This window comes from Lissotriton vulgaris, chromosome 10, assembly GCF_964263255.1.
Source record: "Lissotriton vulgaris chromosome 10, aLisVul1.2, whole genome shotgun sequence".
NCBI classification, from domain to species: Eukaryota; Metazoa; Chordata; class Amphibia; order Caudata; family Salamandridae; genus Lissotriton; species Lissotriton vulgaris.
In genome coordinates, this window is record NC_141698.1 from 771,210,894 (window position 1) to 771,235,972 (window position 25,079).

General features: G+C 47.4%; 1 protein-coding gene across 5 annotated transcripts in view; it reads right to left on the minus strand.

Moving 5' to 3' along the window:
• Positions 1 to 25,079, minus strand: part of GSDME (gasdermin E) — a 617,497-nt gene that overhangs the window by 332,889 nt on the left and 259,529 nt on the right. For all 5 annotated transcript variants that reach the window (XR_015300706.1, XM_086941684.1, XM_086941686.1 and 2 more), the window contains exon 2: positions 10,240 to 10,470. Coding sequence is in view for 4 of the 5 variants with exons in the window: in XM_086941684.1 (XP_086797810.1) it covers positions 10,240 to 10,470 (231 nt within the window). In the remaining variant the exon portion in view is untranslated. The remainder of the gene's footprint in view (positions 1 to 10,239; positions 10,471 to 25,079) is intronic.

Genomic DNA, 25,079 nt, shown 5'->3' on the forward strand with positions numbered 1-25,079 from the left:
TGCACGTGGTGTACTTGCCGTGACTTCTGTGTTCCCTGCAGTAAATAAACCTTGAATCTTTGACGCCGAAGGAAGTGTCCCGTGTCTCTGTGATTCGTACGCCGGAGCAGGTTACCCACGAAGGTTTCAGGTGTTGTGCCCTGGCACCGCTGGGTCTTAAAGAACCCAGTCCTTCAGTTGGCGCCCAACGTGGGGCTGCATCAGTAGTACCGGTCCAAGCCCGACGATCGTGAGGAACTTCGTGTGAAATCTCCGAGGGAAGGTGCACTCCGCTTCATCGATCCTGTTGTCGAAATAAGTGGCCCGAAGACTTTTCCCGCGAAGATTCCCGCCTCCTGACGGCTGCGACGGACTGCTGCCCTGACTGTAGACCTGTTTTGGCGCCTGGCGTAGACCTTGGTATAGCGAGACGATTGACGGGCCTTCCTGGTGACGCCATCGATCTTTGAGTTAAGTATTTGTGGGTCGCTCCCAGAGTTCTTGGTTGTTGACACTTTAGTGAGTGTTTTTGTTGTTAACGCTGTGTGAGTGTTTTTGTCGGTGACACTTTGCTAGCGTACTTTGTTGTGTTGTTTGACGACTGCAGCCGCCAAAAACCGAGGGTTTTGTTCTTTGCTGGGACTTGGTAAATCCCGTAACCCTTGAAGTTTGTGAAACTCGGCTAGTGTGCAAGATGCCTGGTCGTAGTACTTTGTTTAGTTGTTTCAGACCTTGTAGTACGGATTCCCGACTGGAGGACTCGTGTCCGATACCTCCGGTTGGAACTCCCACTTATGAGCTCTATAGTAAACATGGGCTAGGCCCAATTACCTTTAACGATTACTGGATTAAATACACGAAGAAGGACGGCGACCTTCGTTGGCCACCTCATGGTAGCTTCGAGGCCCCGATCTTAGATAATCTAGAGATTAAATTGTTCGAAAGAAAGTCAAGGCCGGCCATGTTTGATGCCTTTCGGTTGTGGCGTAAAGAAGCCCGACAGAAAGAAATCAGACAGAATAAACGTACTCAGCGAGATAATGTTGCTACCATAGTGAAGAAAGCAGAGCAATTTCAGCGAGATAAGGAGGTTAAGGATAAGGAAGTGTTTGATAGACTACAGCGTATGACCGTAGATAAATGTTATCCTGCTTTGCCTACGGAGTCGGAAAAGAAGGAAGAGCCAGTTGAGGATTCTTTAATGTCTTATCTTATGAAGTCGCCACCTCCGTACGTACAGGGTACCGCAGCTCCTGTGGTCCCTGCCGTACCTATTCTCCCGCCTATTCTTCCTCCGCCTGTTCCTCAACCTGCACCTGCCCTTCCGACTGTTCCTGCTCCTTTGCCTGTTGCTATCCCTACTGCTCCTCCGCTTCCACATACTCCTGCTCCCGCTACTGCTCCTGCTACTGCTCCTGTTTTGTTAACTCCTACTGTTGCTACTGTTTCTACTCCTTCTCTTGTTAGTCCTGTATCGTATGCTTCTCCTTCTACTCGTTCTCGTACTACTCCTCTTGCGGCTAGTTTTTTCCATTCGCTCGGACCTGTTCATGGGTCCGCTGGTTCCGATGGTCCTCAGAGACGTAGTCAGCTTCCTGGAAACAGAGAACGCGTTGCGCTATATAATATGGCGATGGGTTGGATGGTAAATCCTCTTAGATGTCCACCCCGTGTTGTCCTTGATACATTTTGTCAATTCAATATACCAACCCAGAGATATGTGTTTAATGAAATGTGTAAGTTCCTTTATGATCAAATAGCGGCCGATGCGCCTGACGAGGTGCTCACCTCTCTGTCTGATCTTCAGCTTCAGTTCGCAAATGGGCTGATAGTGGATACCAACGTTCGACGTGCTGTTGAGCGGTTGCTATCTTTTCGTCCCGCTCCGATACCTCATGCATTGTTCGTTGAGGATATTGAAAAACAACCAGATGAGTCTGGCCAATATCCTATGCGTGAAGTTCCGCCGGTTTGGATACCAGCTGATCCTACTGCTAACCCTGCGACAGTGGCGCATTTCCAGAGAGTGTGGATACATCTCCCATGGAAACGATCGGAGGTGCTACAGGTGAAGCAATCTTTGCCTGATCCACGCAAAAATCCTACAGGGTATTACAAAGAATTATCGCAGCTCGTAGATGCTACGGTAATGAATCTTGCCGATATCGATATGTTATTCGGCAATGTCGTACCGCAACCGGTATGGGCTAAGATTCGACAGGAAAATCATCCGAATGAATTAGGCGGTGATTGGGCTGCCATTGTAGCGGCAGATGCCGGACAAGTGGCTGCTACTAAACCCGACCAGTTGATTACTGCTCTTCCTCAACGAATAATAACATTAATGAAAACGCTTATGCCAGCTATGAGGGTAAACTGGGACAAATTGTCAGCCTGTAAGCAGAAGAAAGATGAGAGTGTTTCCGACTTCTTTACGAGGTTCGAGGAAGCATTCATTGATCATAGTGGACTGGATATGGGTACCGAGGGTGGTCAGAGATTGTTCGTGGATAAATTTGTTTCGAATTTATTGCCCGATCTGAGCAATAAGTTAAAGAATTCGGAAAGTGCATGGGCCGTTTCTACTTCAGCTCAGATATTGGCTACGGCACAATATTATGAGAACAGAGAGAAAGAAGAGAACGACCGTGCTGACAAAAAGACGAAGGAACTGAAAACTAAAGTGTTGCTTCAGCAAGCGTATCCTCCACGTTCGAATCAGAATAATTCGCAACAGAATAGATCGCAGCCGCAATCGAACAGATCCCAACCTCGTAATGACTCCTCTTCCCAAAGATCCTCGTTAGGGTACAATCAATGTGCTTATTGTAGACAGGAGGGACACATAGAATTCAATTGTCCTGTTTTGAACGAACGTAATAATGGTAACTCATCTAGAGGAGGTCGTGGTGGTTCGCAGCAGGCATTACGTGGTAGAGGTCGTGGTGCTCAGAATGATCGCTCAGATAACTCATCCAACTCTAATAATTGTTTTGATCAACGTGGATCATCGCAAGGACGATCTGCGCAGTACAATGTAGATGATTATTACGTCGATCAGGGAACTGACGACAGTAATTACTAGGACAGCCAAAGACAAGGAGAGGGAGTGGTATCAGTTCCGGTTGATCAGAGAGGGCCTTACGTCGCAGTTGCTACATCGGGCGTCGTTGAGCCTTTTCTGTTGGACACTGGTGCAGCGAAAAGTTCTATCATGCATTCGAAACTCCCTGGCGCACCTTTGTCTGGCTTAACAAATGTTTCCGTTGGATTCTCTGGCGCCTCTGTTAGCAATCCAGTTTCGCGCCCTTTGCCCCTTAAAATTGGGCCGCGTGAGCTAGAAGCTCCATTGATTTTGACTACGGGTTGTGGTGAAAATCTTTTGGGCCTGGATTTGCTTAAACGTTTGTATGCGACTTTGTATTGTTCTCCTGCGGGTGTAAAGCTTACATTAGGAGAGAGGGTTGTCTCTCCTATGTATTTGTCTCTCGATAAGCTCCCACCGGAATTGAGTTCTCTTCCTGCGTCTTTATGGGCAACGGGTCCAAATGATGTGGGCCTACTTGATATCTCCCCTTATGTTGTACAGTTGAAATCTAACGTGCGTTTGCCACGTATTCCCCAATATCGTATCTCCCTTGATGGTGAACGAGCACTGTTGGCGATCATCTATGATTTGATCGAGAAAGACGTTATTGAAGAGACTCGGGGAAACGTGTGCAACAGCCCTGTGCTGCCCATTCTTAAACGTACTGATCCTTCAAAACCGCCTGTTTATCGCTTTGTTATCGATTTACGGGAGGTGAATAAAATTGTGGTTCCTCAATTTCCCGTTGTGCCTGACATCACGGCGCTACTGACTCTGATTCCAGCTTCTGCATCATGGTTTTCGGTGATTGACTTGAAAAATGCGTTTTTCAGCATCCCGATTGCCGAGGAGAGCAGAGACCTTTTCGGTTTCTCTCTTGGTGGACGCAGCTTCCGATTCAAACGCGCTCCTCAGGGCTACTGTGAAAGTCCATCTATTTACAGCCAAGCCTTGAAGGGTCAACTGGATGCATTTAGGTTGCCGGTTGGTGCGGCCTTGATCCAATACGTCGACGACTTATTGGTGGCTGCTGATACTCAGGACATTTGCAAAATTGCTACAGTATCGTTGCTCCAACATCTCTGTGAGTTGAATCATAAGGTGTCCCCTTCTAAACTCCAATATTGTTGTCAAGAAGTAACCTATCTAGGTCACTTATTGTCAAAGGAGGGAAGGAGGTTGACCCCAGAGAGAATTGCAGCAATTGCGCGAATGGCTGTGCCAACAACCCAAAGAGATGTGCGTGCCTTTCTAGGTATCACGTCGTACTGCAGGCAATGGATTCCTAATTTTTCATTGCTAGCGAAACCGTTGGTGGCTCTTACGTGCAAGGATGTTTCAACTCCTTTACCATGGACGGAAGAATGTCAGAAAAGTTTTTCTGAACTGCGTGATTCATTGTGTTCGGCTCCTGTGTTAGGTACTCCTGACTACAGTAAGCCGTTTACGTTATATGTTCACGAGAGGGAAGGTTGTGCTTTGAGTGTCTTAACGCAACCTTTTGGTGGTAAGCAACGTCCATGTGCATATTTTTCCTCGACCTTGGACCCAGTAGCTAGAGCATTGCCGAGTTGTTTACGAGCAACAGCGGCAGCTGCGGTCTCCATCCGACAATCAGCAGGATTGGTCATGGATAATATGCTTACGGTGATGGTTCCGCATGCAGTCGATACTCTTTTGAATCGAACGAAAACTCAGCACTTGACGAGTGCGAGGTTGTCTGGGTACGAGTTGACGCTGTTGGCAAGCCATATTCAAATAAAACGTTGTAATGTTCTGAACCCGGCAACCTTGTTACCAATTAGCACAGAGTCAGATGAAGTAGCAGAACATGATTGCTACTTGAGGACCGAAGAGGAAACAAAAGGTCGAGTGGACCTTAAAAACACCCCATTGGAAGATCCGGATGGTACATTGTATGTGGATGGGTCATGTTTTAAGTTGCCGAATGGTGATGTGACTACTGCTTATGCTGTCGTAACGTTGAATACTGTTGTTGAGACTGCAAGGTTGAATCAGAATTCTGCCCAAGCTGCAGAATTGATTGCTCTCACTAGAGCATGTGTGTTAGCAAAAGGGAAACGTGTGAATGTGTTTACCGACAGCCAATACGCATTTGGCGTCGCTCACAGTTTTGGACGATTGTGGAGAGAGAGAGGTTTCTTGACGTCGCACGGTACGAAGATTCAGCATGGCCAGCTTGTGAATGACCTTTTGGATGCATTGACTTTGCCTACGCAAGTTGCGATTGTTAAATGTAGTGCGCATCGTAAGGTGACGGATGATGTTGGTCGTGGTAATGCGTTTGCGGATGAGACTGCTAAGGAGACTGCCCGGAACCTTAGCACTCGAATGTATGTGACGAGTTCGGTTAGGTGGCCTACAGAATCGAGTATGTGTGAGGACACTATCGAGAGTGTGAAAGCAATTCAGAATGAGGCCACCGACACTGAAAAGACGAAGTGGAAAGAAAGCATGGGAAAGTTGGATGCGAATGGTTGTTGGATTGATTTGACTGATCAGAAAAGATGGATGTTGCCTGATGCGTATGTGCTGGCCGTTGTGACAATGGCGCATGGGTTAGCACATATTAGCGTGAAAGGTATTTGTAAATTGCTGTCTCCGGTGTGGAAGAATGATGGCATTACGAAATGTGCTGAACGCCTGGTGAAGAATTGTATGGTGTGCATGATGTACAATCCTGGCAAAGGAACCCCAACTCCTCCTGGCAGTTTTGCTCCCCCTTCATGTCCCTTAAAGGTGATTCAATTGGACTTCATCCATATGGAGCGATGCAATAACCTGAAATACGTTTTAGTTGTGGTTTGCGCATTCTCCCGATGGATCGAGGCCTATCCTCTCAAAGACAATACTGCTTTGTCTACTGCGAAAATCCTACTGAAGGAATATTTTCCTCGGTATGGAATGCCTAGAGTCGTGTGGTCAGATAACGGAAGTGAGTTTGTGGGTAGTGTGATGAAGAGTGTGTGTAAGGGCCTTGGAATTAATCAGAAATTCCACAGCGCCAATCATCCCCAGTCAGCTGGATTGGTTGAAGGGTACAACGGCACCCTTAAACTAAAGTTAGCGAAGATTCAGGCTACGACTGGTCTTTCGTGGCCTGACGCTTTACCTTTGGCATTACTGTCAACTAGGGCGACTGTACACTCCCGAGTAGGGCTTAGTCCCTATGAAATAGTGTTCGGCCGTCCTGCGAATGTGTGGGGGGTTCCTAGGCCAGGAATGTTCTCTGATCTTGAGTACCCAATGTTGATCGATTATCTACATGACTTGACTGCTAAACTGAGGTTAATTCACCAACAGGTTTACGACGCATTGCCGACGCAGACGGAGGGTCCAGGCCACCAGCTCCAGCCCGGAGACTGGGTGGTGACGAGAAATTTTTCACGCAAGAACAACCTGGACCCGAGGTTTACCGGACCCTATCAAGTGCTCCTGGCCACGAGGACTGCCGTTCGTCTCGAGGGACGTAAGAATTGGGTGCATGCCACCCATACCAAAAGAGTCCCCATTCCTTTGCCGACAGACCCGTGGGTAAGGAGAGGCATTGCATCATCTGAAACAGAAACATTGCCGGCGTTTGTGCCTTTTAGCGACGCACAGCCTGTTGGAGAATCCTCAGCGCAGCAGAAAGACATTGTTGAACAATTATCATCAAAAGACTCAAGACCAAACCACTCAACTGATCATCGGGACGCTGTCTCTTCAACGGATCCTTTGTTTGACGAGCAGACACGTCCTGGGAAAACTCGATACTTTCTACGATCTAGCACTAAAGACTAATAAAAGATCCTGCTTTGCTGTATTGACAACTGCATTATCCCGTTTTCCGTGATCAGTTTTGAACATTTATATTACTGTGAATATTCCTGTATATATATATATATTGAGCTTCATTCCTTATACTTTTTGCTTTTACAGCTGAGAGACTTTGTTTTTGCATACATACATATTGTGCATTGAAGGCCGTAGGGCCGCGCGCGTACTTCCTTCTGGATAGTAGGTCTTGACGCTAGGTTAAAGGCCGTCGGTTCCTGGGAACTCCTAGGGATTGACTATTGCTACACAGAACGAAGTGCGTCAAGAAACGTTGCGGACGGTCGTAGGGAATGGCATTCTCGAAGCTGAATGATTTGGAGGGAGCTCAGGTTCACCGATTCAAGCTGCAGCAACTCAGTCGTACCGAATGTTTTATATTCCAATTGCTTGTATTATTCTTGACTGCTTCTGCATTATCGGCGGGTGGGGTGTATTATACGATGTCTTATTTCTTGCCTTCTGCTACACCTACTCCTACTCCTGACCCTAAACTTACCTCTACTGTTTCTCCCCATTCCTTTCACATGTTACCGGAACACGAGCAGGCTAGACGTGTAGAATTCCGCAACAATTCCTTTATTCAGCTCCTTCATCAGCATCAGTTAGTGGTTAACACTACTAATTGTTGGGTGTGTGGGTTGATGCCACATACTACGGATAAGGGAATTCCATATCTGGTGTTACCGTATAGTTCCCAAGGGTCAGCTCGAGCATTTCAAACAATGTTTCGAAGCGCACTGGGTTTCCACCCCATTCGAGAACCACGTTCTCCCTACTCTGGTCCTACCTCGTATCAAAAACCTTTGTCGATAGCAATAGAGGATTTAGATAGTGATATCTATGATCCCTCGCTTATTCCCGAAGAAGAGATACAGGCCTATAGGGTCCTAAGTAGAGGTGAATATAGTGCGTTCACTAGCGAAAAGCAGCTTAAAAGCTCGCCTCCGATATGGGTCGTACCCCACACTGGTAATTTTTGTCTCATGGGTCGTGGCCGAAGATCGCAAGCCCGACTTGGAGCGAGTGCTTGCACTGAAAATTACATACTGCCGATGGTCTCGTCCCCTGTGTTTCTGGCTGCCAAGGGTACATACTTTATCTGCTATGATCGTGCATATGCATGGTTGCCCGCTGACTTCATGGGCTCATGTTTCATTGCAAATTTGTTGCCTCCGACGTTCACTGTAGATGCCGATTATCATAAGACTAGAGTTGTGCGAGGCGTAATTAGCGAAGAGGATACTGCCGGTCAAGAGGCAGGAGACTTTTTCAAGGGTTTCCTCCCGTTTTGGGGACCTATGGTTAATAGTAGGAACCTGAGACAGTTGACTCGAGTGGTAGAATCGACAGCTAATATTACTGCTAGTGCCCTTGGTAATATCACCACAGAACTTCAGGCGGATAGACTTATGACGTTACAAAACCGTATGGTTTTAGATGTCATCTTAGCAGATCGAGGTGGGGTATGTAAGGTGATCCATTCGAGCTGCTGCATTTTTATTCCAGATAATGCTCCTACTGTCTATCAAGCCATCTCGAGGTTGCATAAGATCTCCGAATCCATACACGTGGATGTAGGGGATTGGACGCTACTTGGGTGGTTTTGGGGCCTGATGTCGACTTGGGGTTGGAAGATTCTGATGATCATCGGAGTCGTTGTAGTGTTCCTGTTCACGTGTTGCCTTTGTGTGCAGTGTGGTCCTGCCTTATGTGGCCTTTGTGCTACAACGTGTATAAGACAACCACCTGTTACCAAGGGGACTCGGTTGGACAGAGCTATGCTACAGCAACATCTCGATGGTCTGATGAATATCGAATATGATTCCGACTAGTGCTTGCCTACATGAGGGCAAAAGGAGCGTCTGAGGTTCCGTGACAATTGTAAGTGGAGTTTTCGACTCACACGAATATGGTCGAGTCTGATATCTATGAACCGCAAATGACGAGTTTAGTAAGTGTGCGCAGTTTCGCGGTGCTAACTTAAACCGTTCGTTTGTTGTGTGGGTTTTTCATCTGTACCCACGGGTTCCATCTTAGATACGGCATCCATTTTGTCTCTTGCCCTCAAGTAGCCAGCGAACGGACGTTGTCCGCTTCGCGACCCTGGGACTCCCAAGATATTTGCGGAAGACACATGTCCTTTGTAAGTGTCTTTATGACGAGGGGGATGCTACTGTAAAGCAGATGGCGCCGCTCGGGGCTCATCTTGCCGCACGGACTTATTGTCTCAGCCGTGCATCTCATTAGGCACGTCCCTTTGATGCCTGTATCTCGTGTTTCCCGATACCTCCCCTTTTACACCCTTTCCGATCTCCCCACTGTCTCCGTCTTCCTCTACACCTGTCTTTGTTCCTATTTCGATCTGTTTTACTGCTGATTGGAATTCGCTAATGGTGGGAAGATGGGTTTTTACAGTTGGGAACCACCAAATGTTTCCGCACTTATGTTCCGGACCTCATGTGTGTCAAAGTGACCAAAGCGACCCCTCTGGGGGATAATGGTGAGAACCAGGTTGTAAACTTTTGTGTACCATGTTGTCCTATGGGTAAAAACTGTATAAAAGGAGCGATCTACAGAACCAATTTGAAGCAGTCTCCCCAAGTTGCACGTGGTGTACTTGCCGTGACTTCTGTGTTCCCTGCAGTAAATAAACCTTGAATCTTTGACGCCGAAGGAAGTGTCCCGTGTCTCTGTGATTCGTACGCCGGAGCAGGTTACCCACGAAGGTTTCAGGTGTTGTGCCCTGGCACCGCTGGGTCTTAAAGAACCCAGTCCTTCAGCCCCCCCTCAATATGGGCCACCATGTTGCAGTGAGATGTATACATGAAAGGAAGCCACAAGGCTCAAACTACTCTATGGACTTTCAGTCAGTCCCTGGGTCACTTTTTTCGCACTCTGTCTTACTGAGAAATTAATATATCGGCAAAGAAACACTGCAGTAGATCCCAAAATACTCCCTGCAGTCATCCATTGAAAATATACTTGAGATCTGCTATTCATGCTCCAACTTGAAAAGAGGTAGACACTTCAAAGCACCAACATGTTGGAACACCCCAATAATGAGAATAGTCACTCGGGTAATCTTTTTGCTTTCACAAGATAATCACCTTTTATAACTCTTCCTCGACTCACTGCCACAAGTAAGAAGTCTGTTTCTGACAACTAAATCCGTACAGCTGCAAAATACATGTTAATGTATTCATTTATTTCCTACACATTTCCCAGCAGCACATACCCAAAGAATCTAAAACAAGAACCCATTTTGGAAATTTTTTAATTGAATTAAACATTTATGCTTTGCTGTGACAACGAACAAGAACAACATAATTTACCTGGTTCCAGTGGCTTTTTATCTGAAAGTACATCGCTGAGGGTGAACGAGGATGGGTGATATTTTGGTTTCTGCCAGCACCAGAATCGTTTTCTCTTTGTCACTGCACAAAGAAGCTGTAGCTTATCTGAGTCGTTCAAACTGGAAACAGATATCAAATCCCCACCGGAGTCTATTTCTCGTAGAAAATTCTTAGTCGCTTTTGCAAACATCTTAGTGATTTGGTCTCCACCTGAAAATAGAAAGGTAATTCATCATCAGCCTTTAGAAAAAAAATATTATTTCCAAGCAGTGTTCACTGCTCTTTGTTTTTAATAAAGGTTTAAAAAACTAAAATTGAAAAATAAAAAAAATATTATTCGTAAAACTCCATCAAAAATGTGGGGAGCGAATGCCTACATTAAAATGTGTAAAGGTGCCAAAGGTTTATGTCTTAAATTAGGTACTTTATTTCGGGTATGAGGTGTAGACAAATACCGCTGTGTATATAGATGGGGCAGACGAACAGCATCAGATATCTAACACTGCAATCAACAATGGTACTTAAAACACCAAAGTAGAAAATAGTCTTGTGTGAACAAGTAGCACTTCCAGTCGGATTCTGTATAAAAGAGCCAACTCATAATAGGAGGTTGTCCACCAAGACTTTTCGGGATTGATGCTCAGATGGGCTCTGCTAATTGTGGGCTTATGCCAAGAGCTAATAGGCTAGGATAGGAGAGAAAGATGCTTAGTTGAGTTGTCTCAGACTGTAGTGTAGTTCCTATTTTCCCTATAGGCCCTGCGCATTGGAATAACATAAACAGCAGTGTAGACGTAGGACTGAGGTCATCTAGGTCTCTACTGACTATGTTAGACTTAATTAAGGTTTGCGCCAGCTAGCTCAGAGGTCACTGGAAACTTTCTTGACTGAATAGGAAGGGATCAGCTTCCCTGGCTCAGACAAGAAGGGATTAAGCTTCCGACAACCGCATAAACATGACAACTTTGCTCCCTCAGAATAAGAGTAAATCTCTAGAGTCGTGTGAAAACAATAGACAGCTATTTCACTCAGTCAGATGTGCATTCTTAGTTTCACCAGAGTGCAGAGAATAGAGAGACGGGCGTTTTCAATAAAAGGTATTATTTATTGAGCAGTCTTCCTTCTCATGCAAGAGAAATGAATTGCCACAATTGCAATATTTAATATAAAGTAAAGTACGTCCAGTAAAAGGAGTATTATGAAATAATACTGTAAAAGCATTGATATGGTTTCTTAGCCATAAGACACTTTAAAATGGATAAAATATATATACATATATACATAGCCTAACGTGCTCAACTGGTGCTTCTAAAATACGCCTACCCCGGTGTGGAATTTTAGTTTGCGAGCTAAACATCATCTGCGCCAGCTTGTCATCCACGTACGACATGCACAGCAGCCATTTTAGGTATCATGGTCTCCCTGTCCACGATCGATCGCCAGCGCGCCCCTCTGACCCAGCAAGCATCCTCCGCGCACCCTGGCTCCCCCTCCCTCCCCCTCATGAGCATAACCCTTCTGCATGACCCTGTCCTTGGGAGTCACACCAGCGCCTGACCAGCACCTCCTCTCTTCCTATGAATGCCCCTCTGTTGATAAACCTTCCCTCAGCTCGATTGTCCACGCGGCATGAATACCACTCCTTTGATGACCCCTTCCCCCGTGTCCAGCTGTCCACACAGGTCTGAGGCCATCGCCTAAGCCGGCAGATATCATTTACTGCCCCTTATTGTACGAGGTCGCTCTCCTTCAAAGGACCCTCTATTGATCCAGGCCTCCCCACCCCCTGTGATATGATCAGGCGCACACATCCTAAGACTCGACGGAACACTCAGCTGCGTGATGACCCCCTCCTCTTATCAGCAGGTTGAGGACCTCTATTGTGGGGATATATGGGGGTGGGATTGACACGAGGATTGCGGGGATGTCTTTTTCTCTATGTCACAATGTTCTGATTGTAATAAAGAAAGGTCACATGCCATAAACCAGTGTATAAGAGGCCAGGCCTCCTAGAGGCTGTTAGAGCACCTCGAGACGATACCTTGTTGTCTGATCTGATGTGTTCTGCTCCGTCGGAATAAAACTTCTGTTTCCTGCCTTCTGGTCTCCGGCGCCTGCCTCATTGCTTGGTAAACTTGAATGGTACAAGGGCGGTTAGCGCCGGGCAAATCTTGAGAAAGGTCCTAGCCCTACCTTTTTCTACAATTGGCGTCCCAAAGCGTGGGGCCCATCAGCGACGCGTGGATCCAGTGGGAGAGGTCCCGACGACAGAGTGAACGACTGCAACGATCGGGAAGAGCTCGTGTCCGATAGACCCTCGTCTGACAGCCGATCATCCGACCTTCACTAGTTCTGAACAGACCTCTCTCGAGTGATCTACGGTCCTGACTGGGAACCATCAGGAGTGCCACGGGCATCACGAAGGAGAGAGGACGATCGGGCGCTGGATCCAGAGGACAGGAAACCGTCCATGCGGTCCGGGTAAGGTCGTGTAAACACGACGAATTGAGAAAAGATTGTTTTGTTTGGATAATACTAGTATTACGCTTTGTTGAAACCTCTGGAGATTCGCTGTCTGCAAACGGAGAAAACAACAGGCTCTCTCTTTGCAAACAGTGAAGGATAGGTAACGCAGACTTTTGTCCCCGTTGTAATCCGTCGTGCCTATCTTCCTCCCCCACTGTTTCCCGAACTGTCGTTCGTGGATTATTGTCTGGAGATTCTTTTTCTGCAAACAAGGAAGAACAAGGTCTCTCTTTGCAGGGAGAGAAAGAGTAGGTAACGATAACTTTTCATGCCCACTTATTCTCCCCACTGATTGTTTTGATTGACCGATTGTTCGGTATTGGTTCGTTTGAGGTATTCACCGCCGGCAAACAACGGAGAATAGAAATATTCTGTCTAGTCTTTGCCCGCCGTGATAAGATAGGTAGTGCAGACTATTGTCCCCATTGTAATCCGTCATGCCTATCTTCTCCCCACTGGTTGATAGCCTGTTTAGCCCGGACCGCTTATTAGAGATGAACCATCCAGCTCCACTGGAGGGCACCCCTAATAAGGACATGTTCACTAAGTATGGACTAGTCGCTATAGCTTACACTAAACTATGGCATAAATATACAAAAAAGAACCCTGAAAGTCAGTGGCCACTGATAGGTTCCTTTAATGAAAATAAAATAAAAACATTAGAAATAGCGCTCCAGAAGAATAAGACCACGCCCACTATGCTCGACAGTATCGGCATGTGGCGCAAAGAAACGGAACAACGAAAGAAAAGAGAAGAAGCAAAAATAGGGAAAGAATATCGAAAGGCAGCCCACCTAGCCGCAAAGCAACTAGAAAAGGAAATAAAAGAAAGAAAGGAAGCTACACAAAACCAAGAATCAGGGTCGACAGGCCAATGTCCTGTTAGGACCCCCTCTGCGCTCTACCCTGAATTGCCCTCCAAACAACGGGCAAACGATGAGTTACTGCTAGGTCCCCCAATCATCTACATGCCCCCTCCATATGCTCCCAGCCAACAAAGCCTGCAAGCCCCGAGTGTGAGTGAAAGTGACCCTAGCGCTAGTGCACCAGCCCTCACGGCCTCTGCACCAGCCACATTAACAACTTCGTCAGGCGATCCCGAGGCTAGCAAACAATCACCAGCCAGACTAAATAGGTTGAGCAAAGACGAGCGGGATGGGATCGACAAAATAGCAAAGACATTAGTAGAACGAAGGGAGAGCGAAGATTATACAATGAGCGTATATAATTCACATGCCGACAGCCACAGACGGCATTTCATCTTGCGATTCAGCTACCACACCCTGAACGCATATGAAGATAGGTATCAAAGTAAGGGTCCCGCTAAACTAACAACGCTGTATAGGAAGATTGATGTTGGAGATGGGACTGAGCGTGAGGCGACGGAACTCTTCATGCAGATGCTTGAGGTCTTCCGCCACCTCACGGAACAAAAACAAGAAACCAAGGTTACAGTCCCTGAAACGACCTCGGTAGAAGTAGCCAATACTATGATGCCTATCAGAGAAGCGGCCCCTTACTGGATCCCGCCACGGGGCCAGGGAACAAGCGATGATATCAACAATGAAAATGCAAAAGGGAGGGTTGTGTACAATTGGGTTTACCAACCATGGGACCGACAGGATATCCTAACCTTCAAACAAACCCTGCCCGATTTAAGAAAGAACCCGACGGCATTTTATACCGAATTAGGCACAGCCTTGGGTTCGACAATAATGACTTTAGCGGACATTGACTTGTTCTTTGGGTTATGCCTGCCAGCTGACGTGTGGAAGCAAATCCGGAAGGCTGACCACACGGATCTGTTTGGACATACCTGGGACCAACTCGGTAAACTAGATAGACAGCGAGAGCCCGGAAGGAAACCAGTGAAGGACATACTGGAACTCCCAGACAAACTAGTTCAGAAGTTAAAAACACTGATCCCGGAAAGAAAGGTAGACTGGTCGATAGTCACGGCCTGTCGACAGAAACCCCAGGAAGATGTGTCAGAATACTTCTCCCGATTCGAGACAGTGTTCTCCGACTACAGTGGCCAAGACATGACCACCGCAACCGGACAGCACCTGTTTGTACAAAATTATGTAAAGGGCCTAACACAAGAAGTTTCCCAAAAACTGCAGACGAGTGAGAGTAGTTGGGGGGCCTCCAAACCCGCAGCTATCCTTCAGATGGCTCAGTATTACGAGCACCAAAAGAATGAGAATGATAGGGCGTCCGAGAAAAAGAAGAAAGATTTAAAGGAAAGGGTAATGATAGCCCAGATACAGGGTATAGCGGTAGGACGGGAACACCAAAGGGGGAACTACCAATCAACCACCCCCAGAGATCTACCTCCTAAAGATCACACCCCAGCACCCCACACTGGACGTAGAGATATTAGCAATGACCAATGCGCCTTCTGCAAAGGGTTCGGCCATTGGAAATCCCAGTGTCCGGTTCTGCTAGAGATGAATAGAAATAGGGATTCCAGGGATGTGGCAGGTGGTCCGAGGAATAGAGTACAGGGACGAGGGAACCCCAACGACACCAACAATGACAGATCAGGGAGACTGAACACATTTGACCGTCCCCGACAGAACCAATATCAGCTATCCGAAGGTGAAAATGCCCCCGATTTTGCATAGGACTGCCAGGGGCAAGGGAGGGATCCAGTCGAGCTCTGTGTTGACCAGCAAGGTCCTTATGTCACCGCTAAGGTCCTGGGTACAGAGTCTCCATTCTTGGTAGACACTGGGGCGACACGTAGTGTGTTATCAAAACGACTGATTCCAAGGGCACCCTTGTCTGGCTCACACATAACGTCGATAGGTTTCGATGGAACGCCCTCCACTAACCCCCTGTCCGTACCTATTACCTTTGACCTAGAAAACAACACCACTGACGCAACATTTCTACTCTCCTCCAATTCCCCTGACGCCATTATGGGCATTGACTTACTGAAACATTTTCGAGCTACCATTAGGTGTTCCCCAGATGGAATACGAGTCATCCTGTACGACAACCCAGACATGCCCAGATCCCGTCCCCCACGACATATGTGATCCATAACTGACGCTGACCTGTCCCTGCTTGACACCCTGCCTCCGTACCTGTGGGCCAAAAGTGACTCTGATGTGGGGCGAATGATGATTGATCCTATTCACATAACTGTACGACAGGACGCTATGCTCCCGAAACTCCCGCAATATCGGATATCGCCAGAGGGTGAGAAGGCACTGGTAGCGATCATTCAGTCTCTGGTAGATGCAGGAGTGGTTGAAGAGGTGGTTAGCAACGTCTGCAACAGCCCAATCCTACCTATTGTTAAGAAGCAAGGTGAAGGAGATGAGAAAGCGTACCGCTTCATCATCGACTTGCGAGAGATTAACAAAGTGGTTGTACCCCAATATCCTGTAGTCTCTGATATCACCACCATTCTGACCCTCATCCCGTCCACTGCCACCACCTTCACTGTTATCGACCTTAAGAACGCGTTTTTCTCTATCCCCATTCATCCAGACAGCCGTTATCTCTTCGGCTTCACTTTAAAATCCCGCTCGTACCGATTTTGTAGAGCTCCCCAGGGGTACACTGAAAGTCCCAGCATTTACAGCCAGGCCCTCAAAAGACAGCTGGATGCCTTCCAGCTACCAGAGGGAGTGGTGTTGATCCAATATGTCGATGATATCCTTTTGGCGGCCGACACCACCCCGCTTGCAACGACAGCCACCGTCCAACTCCTACACTTTCTTGCAGAAAATGGCCATAAAGTCTCCAAAAAGAAGTTACAGTTCTGCCAGCCACAAGTGACTTACCTAGGCCATCTCCTGTCCAAAGAAGGGAGGAAACTTACACCCGACCGAATCCAAACCATCCTAGACACCCCCATCCCAAAAACACAAAAGCAGGTCCGCTCTTTGGTTGGTCTAACCTCTTTTTGTAGACAGTGGTTGCCTAATTACAGCCTCATTGTGAAACCATTACTTGCCCTGCTGACCAAAGATGTCCCCTCCCCGCTTCCTTGGACCACTGAGTGTCAAGCCTCCTTTAAGGAATTACGGGATGCACTCTGCTCAGCGCCTGTCCTAGGAACCCCGGATTACTCCAAACCCTTCTCCCTCTTCACCCACGAAAGGGAGGGGTGTGCATTGTCTGTCCTAACTCAATCAATTGGTCCTAAGCAGCGCCCTTGTGCCTACTTCTCCGCCACTCTTGATCCTGTAGCCAGAGCCTTACCTGCCTGCCTTCGAGCGGTAGCTGCCGCTGCTGTCTCTATCCGCCAGAGCGAAGGAATCGTACTTTCAAACTCCCTCACTGTGCTAGTACCCCATGCAGTCGACACCCTCTTGAACCAGACAAAGACCCAACACCTGACTAGCGCACGACTGACAGGGTACGAGTTGACTCTGCTTGCACCCCACATCACACTAAAGAGATGCACGACTTTGAATCCTGCCACATTGTTACCCCTGCCTGAAAATGACCCCGACGTGCCTCCCATACACGACTGTGTGACCCTCACGGACGAACAAACTAGGAGTAGGGTTGACCTCCGAGACACTGCTTTTCCTGACCCCGATGGAGAGCTATGGGTAGACGGCTCATGCATCAAACTCCCAGACGGCACCACTTCAGCTGCCTATGCAGTAACGACAGCCCGAACAGTAGTCGAGACAGCCTGCATCACACAGCGATCTGCCCAGGCAGCAGAGCTGATAGCCCTCACACGAGCATGCATCATAGCCGCAGGGACCACCGCGAACGTATATACGGACAGCCAGTATGCCTTCGGAGTGGTCCACCATTTTGGGCTCCTGTGGAGGGAGAGGGGATTCCTGACGTCCCACGGCACCCCAATCCTCCACGGAGATCTAGTTTCCGCTCTGATTGAAGCAGTTCTCCTCCCCAAACGATTAGCGGTAATCAAATGTCAGGCACACAAAAGGGTGACAGACTTAGTCGGACAAGGGAATGCATTAGCCGACGTTACTGCACGAACCACTGCTGAGAATAGGACGGTGACACGCATGTATGTGACCAGGTCACAAGCAGAAACATGGAGTGACACAAGGGTAATGATCAGAGACATACAGTCGGCCAGCACCCCTCACGAGCTGACCAAGTGGGCAAGGGTGGGTTTGAAGGACGAAGAGGGCTGCTGGCGAACAAAAGATGCAAACAGATGGTTGCTACCCGACTCATACCTGATTCCCATACTGACAATGGCACACTCCCCCGCACACATAGGATCTGCACCCATGATCGAACTCATTTCCAAAGTCTGGCACAACGACAAAATCCCTGACTCAGCCAGACGCCTAGTTCAGCAGTGCCTTATCTGTCTGCAACACAACCCCGGGAAAGGAACTGTAGTACCCCGGGGAGGGTTTGGGACCCCCAATCACCCCTTTGAGGTCCTTCAGATGGACTACATCCAACTAGAGAGATGCCAAAGCCTGAAGTATGTACTAGTCATCGTGTGTGCCTTCAGCAAATGGGTAGAGGCCTATCCAACCCGTGACAACACTGCCATGACTACTGCCAAAGTACTACTGAAGGAATTCTTCCCTCGCTATGGCCTTTGTCGAATTTTATGGAGCGACAATGGCCCCCACTTCATAGCTGAGGTTATCCAACTAATCCTAAAGGGGTTGGGGGTGAAGCAAAGGTTTCATGCGGTCTTCCACCCCCAATCCGCCGGTCTAGTGGAACGCCATAATGCCACACTGAAGCTGAAATTGTCAAAAATAGTGGCCACCACTGGACTTAACTGGCCGGATGCCCTCCCACTGGCCTTGTTATCGATGCGCTCCACTCCCACCAAGCACCATTTGACCCCCTACGAGGTCGTGTTTGGGCGACCGATGAATCTCTGGACTGCTCCCAAACCGACCTCCATTCATGACGTCCCAGACGTCCTACTATCTGATTATTTGTGCAAGTTAACTAAAACGTTGTCTGTCATTCATCAACAGGTGCAGCAGGCCATCCCCGATGCTTCCAGGGGCCCCGGCCATGACATCCAACCGGGAGATTTCGTGTTGATACGAAATTTCCAGCGGACCAAGAGTCTGGAACCTCGGTGGACGGGCCCCTGGCAAGTGCTGATCACCACCCGAACGGCACTTCGAGTGGAGGGGAAGAAGCACTGGCTGCACGCACATCATTGCCGGAAGGTCTCTGCAAACCTGGCCACGACAGAAAACGTCAGCGCCCAAGAAGAGCTCCTGAGCAAAGACCGACCGATATTGGACTGTTATCCCGATACTGAGGCACTCGAACTTGCAAAATTCTCTGATCCCACTGTGCCATCCAGAGAAGGGTATTTCCTGCGTCGAAAGGAGGGAGTTTCGGCTAAGTAGGCCACGGACTAAGTTAAATCTCAGAACGGTGACCTAAAACACAATCAAGGGTTACCGGGAGAGAAGCTAAACGAAGTCTGTGGTTCTGCCCACTACCGAGCCCCTTGAAGGTGATGGAAGCGCCAGATAAGAAGATGATGGAAGCGCCAGATAAGAAGATGATGGAAGCAACAGGGAATACCCAGTATAGAAATCCAAAGACTGACAACTTGCACAAATCAAAGACAATCGCACTCTTCATTGTCTTCCTCTTCTGCCTCCTCCTCATGACCTCCTTCTGGATTCTGGAGGAAAGCACACCGGCTCATGAGGCATTGCTACCTACTGCACAGCCAACACCCCTGAAAGAGCATCACCTAATCTCTCTGTCGCCTCAGCTCCGAGAAAGGCGCAGGGAATTCTGGAACAATTCCTTCGTGCAACTGTTGCACCAACACAACCTTGCTGCAAATGCTACGAACTGCTGGATCTGCGGGTTGCTCCCGCATGCCACAGGACACTCCATCCCCTTCATCCCTTCTCCTTTCTCAGTTCACGGCTCCTGCCTCGCCTGGTTGATCCTCATGCAAGAGAGCCACAAGGACAACGCCACCTCCAGCCGGACAGTGTCACACTTCTACTCTGGGTTCTGGCTGAACAGAACCGGAAAGACCCCTGCTGCCCTGTGTCCTGCGCTCGCAGGCGCCACCTTCCTCAAAGACATTCCAGCCAAAGAACGAGTCGAAGTACAGGTGCTCCACAATCCAGCCAGAACCGCCTTCTCTCATCTGCAAAAACAAACTACCGACACCCTGACTGTGGCCCTGTCTGTTATCAATGTCACAGGTCTCGTGTGTCTCGAAGGCCATGGAACGCAGCTGGTGGGTCACAGCGCCTGCCGAATCACCAGAACATTGGACTCAGCTGACCCCCCTTCCTTTGTTGCTTCTCCGAATATGTACTTTGTGTGTGGCACCAAAGCTTACACCTGGCTCCCGAGAGGTTGGAAAGGCGCCTGTTACATTGCCTTCGTTCTTCCACCCACGTATGTAGCCCCTGCCAACCACCACCGGCAGAGGCGTGCAGACGACATTGGACAAGCCGACTCCACCGGAGCACAGTTCCTTGATGCAGCAAAGGGACTTGTTCCCCTGTGGGGCCCAATGGCAAACAGCCGTGCTATCCGACACCTGACCCAGGCAGTGGAAACAACGATCAACATCACGGCTGGCATCCTCGCCAACAACACTGCGGAACTCCAGGCGGTCCGCCTTGTGACCCTTCAAAATCGTCTTGTCCTAGACGTGGTCCTAGCCGACCGAGGAGGAGCATGCCGCATCATCGGATCCAGCTGCTGCACCTACGTGCCAGACAACTCGCCTTCAGTCTACAAAGCCATTGAACACCTCCACAGACTTTCCTCAGAGGTTCACCAAGAACAGGAAGGATGGTTGCTTGGGAGCTGGTTTTGGGACGCTTTGAAGAACTGGGGTTGGAAGTTGTTTTCCTTCGTGCTGATACCTGTTGTGATATTATGTGGGTGTAGCTTAGGTATCCAATGTCTGCCACCTTTGTGCGGCCTTGTTTCTAACTGTATGTGCCCAAAGACTTTGGACTTCCGAAAGGAGCACATGAGCCCCCTCTATGAAGTAGAAATACGTGGCCTTATGGGGATAAATCCAAACTGACAAGTTGGCGAGACATGTTAAAAGGGAGGACTGTGGAATTTTAGTTTGCGAGCTAAACATCATCTGCGCCAGCTTGTCATCCACGTACGACATGCACAGCAGCCATTTTAGGTATCATGGTCTCCCTGTCCACGATCGATCGCCAGCGCGCCCCTCTGACCCAGCAAGCATCCTCTGCGCACCCTGGCTCCCCCTCCCTCCCCCTCATGAGCATAACCCTTCTGCATGACCCTGTCCTTGGGAGTCACACCAGCGCCTGACCAGCACCTCCTCTCTTCCTATGAATGCCCCTCTGTTGATAAACCTTCCCTCAGCTCGATTGTCCACGCGGCATGAATACCACTCCTTTGATGACCCCTTCCCCCGTGTCCAGCTGTCCACACAGGTCTGAGGCCATCGCCTAAGCCGGCAGATATCATTTACTGCCCCTTATTGTACGAGGTCGCTCTCCTTCAAAGGACCCTCTATTGATCCAGGCCTCCCCACCCCCTGTGATATGATCAGGCGCACACATCCTAAGACTCGACGGAACACTCAGCTGCGTGATGACCCCCTCCTCTTATCAGCAGGTTGAGGACCTCTATTGTGGGGATATATGGGGGTGGGATTGACACGAGGATTGCGGGGATGTCTTTTTCTCTATGTCACAATGTTCTGATTGTAATAAAGAAAGGTCACATGCCATAAAACAGTGTATAAGAGGCCAGGCCTCCGAGAGGCTGTTAGAGCACCTCGAGACGATACCTTGTTGTCTGATCTGATGTGTTCTGCTCCGTCGGAATAAAACTTCTGTTTCCTGCCTTCTGGTCTCCGGCGCCTGCCTCATTGCTTGGTAAACTTGAATGGTACAAGGGCGGTTAGCGCCGGGCAAATCTTGAGAAAGGTCCTAGCCCTACCTTTTTCTACACCGGTGTACCTGACCTAAGCCTAATATGTGGGAAGGAGTAAGTAAGTAGCAGTTTTTGAGTTAAGTAGGGTTTGCCAAGAATCTGACTCAAGAATTCTCTCTAAGGGTTTAGTCAGCACTGTACCTTGGAAATAGAATGTAGTAGGTCTGGTATCTCTCTCTCAGGACTCGATATCCCAGTCACCCGCAAGGGTAGGCTGAAAACGCCGGAGCTGGATTTTCTCGGCAGGAGAAAAGACAGCATCTTTCTCAGCGCGTCAAAGAGGAGGGGCAGCGTCCGTGGGCTCTCCGCGTCTGCTGGGCTCTCGGCAAGTAGATTAGCTGCTCTGCTCCAAAACCACCACTGTGTGTTTGCTTAAGGCAACGTTGGTATATTTATACCTGAAAGGTGCCGAGTTTGACGTAAAGTTTGGACATAAGATGTCAATAAAGATGTCACTAAGAACTGGCCGTTTTACAGTGCTCGCAGGAGTTCTATTACAAATCAAAACAAAGCAAGCGGGGATTTCCCAGGTTGCTGGAGGTTTGGTGTGTTGAAAGAACTCGTTGTGCTTTCTAGGAATCTGAGGAAGTAGCTTTTGCCATGCCTTGGTCTGCAAGGGCGATTTACTGAAATGTGGATCTGATTCTTATGCCATTATAGGGATATTTATTGATTATAGCCATGTAAGGGCATAAAATGGTAATATTGATTCAGGTTCCTAGATAAAAACACAATACCCACTCCACAATCTAATGTCCATCAATTACTAAAAAAACTAAGCAATAAAGGTGCATGTGTATTCCAACCCACCCCAAAATACATTTTGCATTCGAAATGGTGTATGCGAAATACACAAAAGAGTATAGGTACTGTACGTTTTTAAGCAGTGTAATCATTCAAAAAAATGCATATATATTTAGCTGAATGATTTGCGAAAATTACACATGAAATGTCTCTTAATTACAGAAAAGAAGGTCGAGACTATTTCATCACATATAAATGAAATTACTAGTAAGTGTGATAGAGGCTGAGGTAATACTTTGTCTCTAGAATTACTAAAAATAGAAGCTCTGTTCTTTATGAATAGTTCTACTGTAAGCAGAGTACATGTGCCAAAAAAAGGTAAATATTTTGGAATTTGGAAAAAATAATTTCGTTTTCAGGGAAAAAAATTGTTCCAAATGTTTTCAGTAGCTTTTGTTTATCAAAGCTGAAGGCCGAATTCAGAGTTCAGGGGAACGCTGTGTGCCAGTTTGCTTAAAAGTTATTCTTTCGGTTCAGGGGAGAACATTACTTAAGATAGATGTGCAAAAAAACAGTCTACAGCTTCAGGTGAAAGTTCGACCAAGGATGATAATGCTGTAACCGGGCAGTCATGAGAATGATTGCTATCATCGGTGTCAGGATCAGCAATGCTCACAGAAGGTCGTACCTGGGTGATGTTGCTCTCATTTCTTGCTTCACTCCCACCTAATCGTAGTGGTGAAGTTTCAACGAATGCCGTCATCAGGATTGGTAACCGCTGGGGACAACACGATGCATGAGCCGTTACAGGACTTAGCAAAGTATCGATATCCATTGGTACTGCTGATTGTAGTGTAAGACAGGTGTCCAACACGCATTCTTCTCCGCATAGCATACATCGAAGCACAGGTAAGATGCAGTTCTGCCATATAAGTCTGAATGAAAGAAACCAGGTCATATTCAGATCTCTTAGCCGGGCTAATCCAAGGACTTTAGTTATGCGGTCCCGGTAGCGTATTGCTAGGATCGTTTCTTCCATTGTTGCTGGAGTCATGTCTGCGTTTTGGCTTGCCATATCGGAGCAGCAGAGTAAAAAATAAAATTCCTGCTACGAGTCCCAAAAGTAGTGGTAGGCCGCCAAAGACCGAATGGACAAAATTGGGAAAGATGCCCAGGACTGCTTCGAAGGGTGTTAACAGTCCCGAAAAAATTGTCTTAAATACATGTGCGATACCACTGGCATCTGACATATTTAGGATTTGGCTTCGGGGCAATTAGTTGATAAAAGTGCATGCATCTCTGCTGTTGTCCTTGCAACTTGAAGATCATACTTTTCTTTCGATGACGTGATAGCCACTGTTGTCTGTAAAAGCACAGACTTCATTCTGCTTAAAGTATCAATTCGTATAGAAGAGATATTTAAGGGAGGCCAAATTGTCGCCTCGGTATCAGTAGGGACGTTTGGATACAATGCTTGCATACAGCAAGTGACCATGGAACTAACGCTTACGAGATATGCTTTCCCTGGCACCATGCCACAACAGCTGTGGTCCGTTATTAGAACGTAACTCCCGTTAGAAAGTTGTCTAAAGAATGGCTCTATTTGTGCTGCAGGTGTGCGGTGCTGGTGGCATGAAAGGTTATTTGAAGTTCCCTCACACGCCCCATGTAAATTAATACCTTGGCACAGAAGTATACCGCTTAGTGATCGTTTACAATTATTACCACTAAGAAATACATTCTGGTTTTTGACACTATAACATGTGTGTGTATAAGGTAATTTCTATGATGACTTAATGTAGCCTTTACCCAACCTTTCATACTGGCCTGCTGGTATATACTCTTGGCATTTTTTAAATTTGAAAGTTATCGGAATTGTGATTATTCCGTGTATTATCCATTCAATGACCGGTCTTTCTGACATTGTCAATGGTAATCTCTCAAGTTTTTCAATGCTCAGAATCATATAGTCTGCTCCTTTTTGTGCCAAACTGATTTGTTTATCAGTAAGGTTAAACATAGAGAACAATGACGTTGTGTTGATTAAACGCCAAGGCACATAGCCTGAACGCAGATTTTGCAACGTCCAGCCTAGCTGTACAATAGAACGTAATTGGGACTGACCGTGTTGTAACATTAGTAAGTCCTGATCTATTATATCTATAGCAGATGATACAATACTGTCCAGTGAATATATTCTGGAAGACAGAGTCATTAACCCATTGTCCACAACAGAAAGTGATTTTTCCAAATTAATATGATCAATTTCTCGTATTTTCTCTGCTGTCTCAATTTGAGTCTTTTATCAAAACAACAAGCGGTCCTGAGCATACAAGAATAAGGGAAAACACAAATGTTGTATATAGACCACAGTGGACTTCTATATAATTCAGAGTTCCTTGACCAGCCGGGCAAGGAATATTTAATGATCTGATAGATTATTTAATCTCAAAATACATCATATAACCCGAAACATTGGGGTTATAGTAGGGCACAGTCCTGTGCCGTACAGAGGGGGGAAGTGAGAAAGTAAAAGTAAGTGAAAGGAAATATCAGGCAAACAGAGTGAGCTTGCAGGTCACTGATATTAATTTACATCGACAGTGTATCCTGGAGTTACTCATACAAACAATATTTTGTAATAGTGG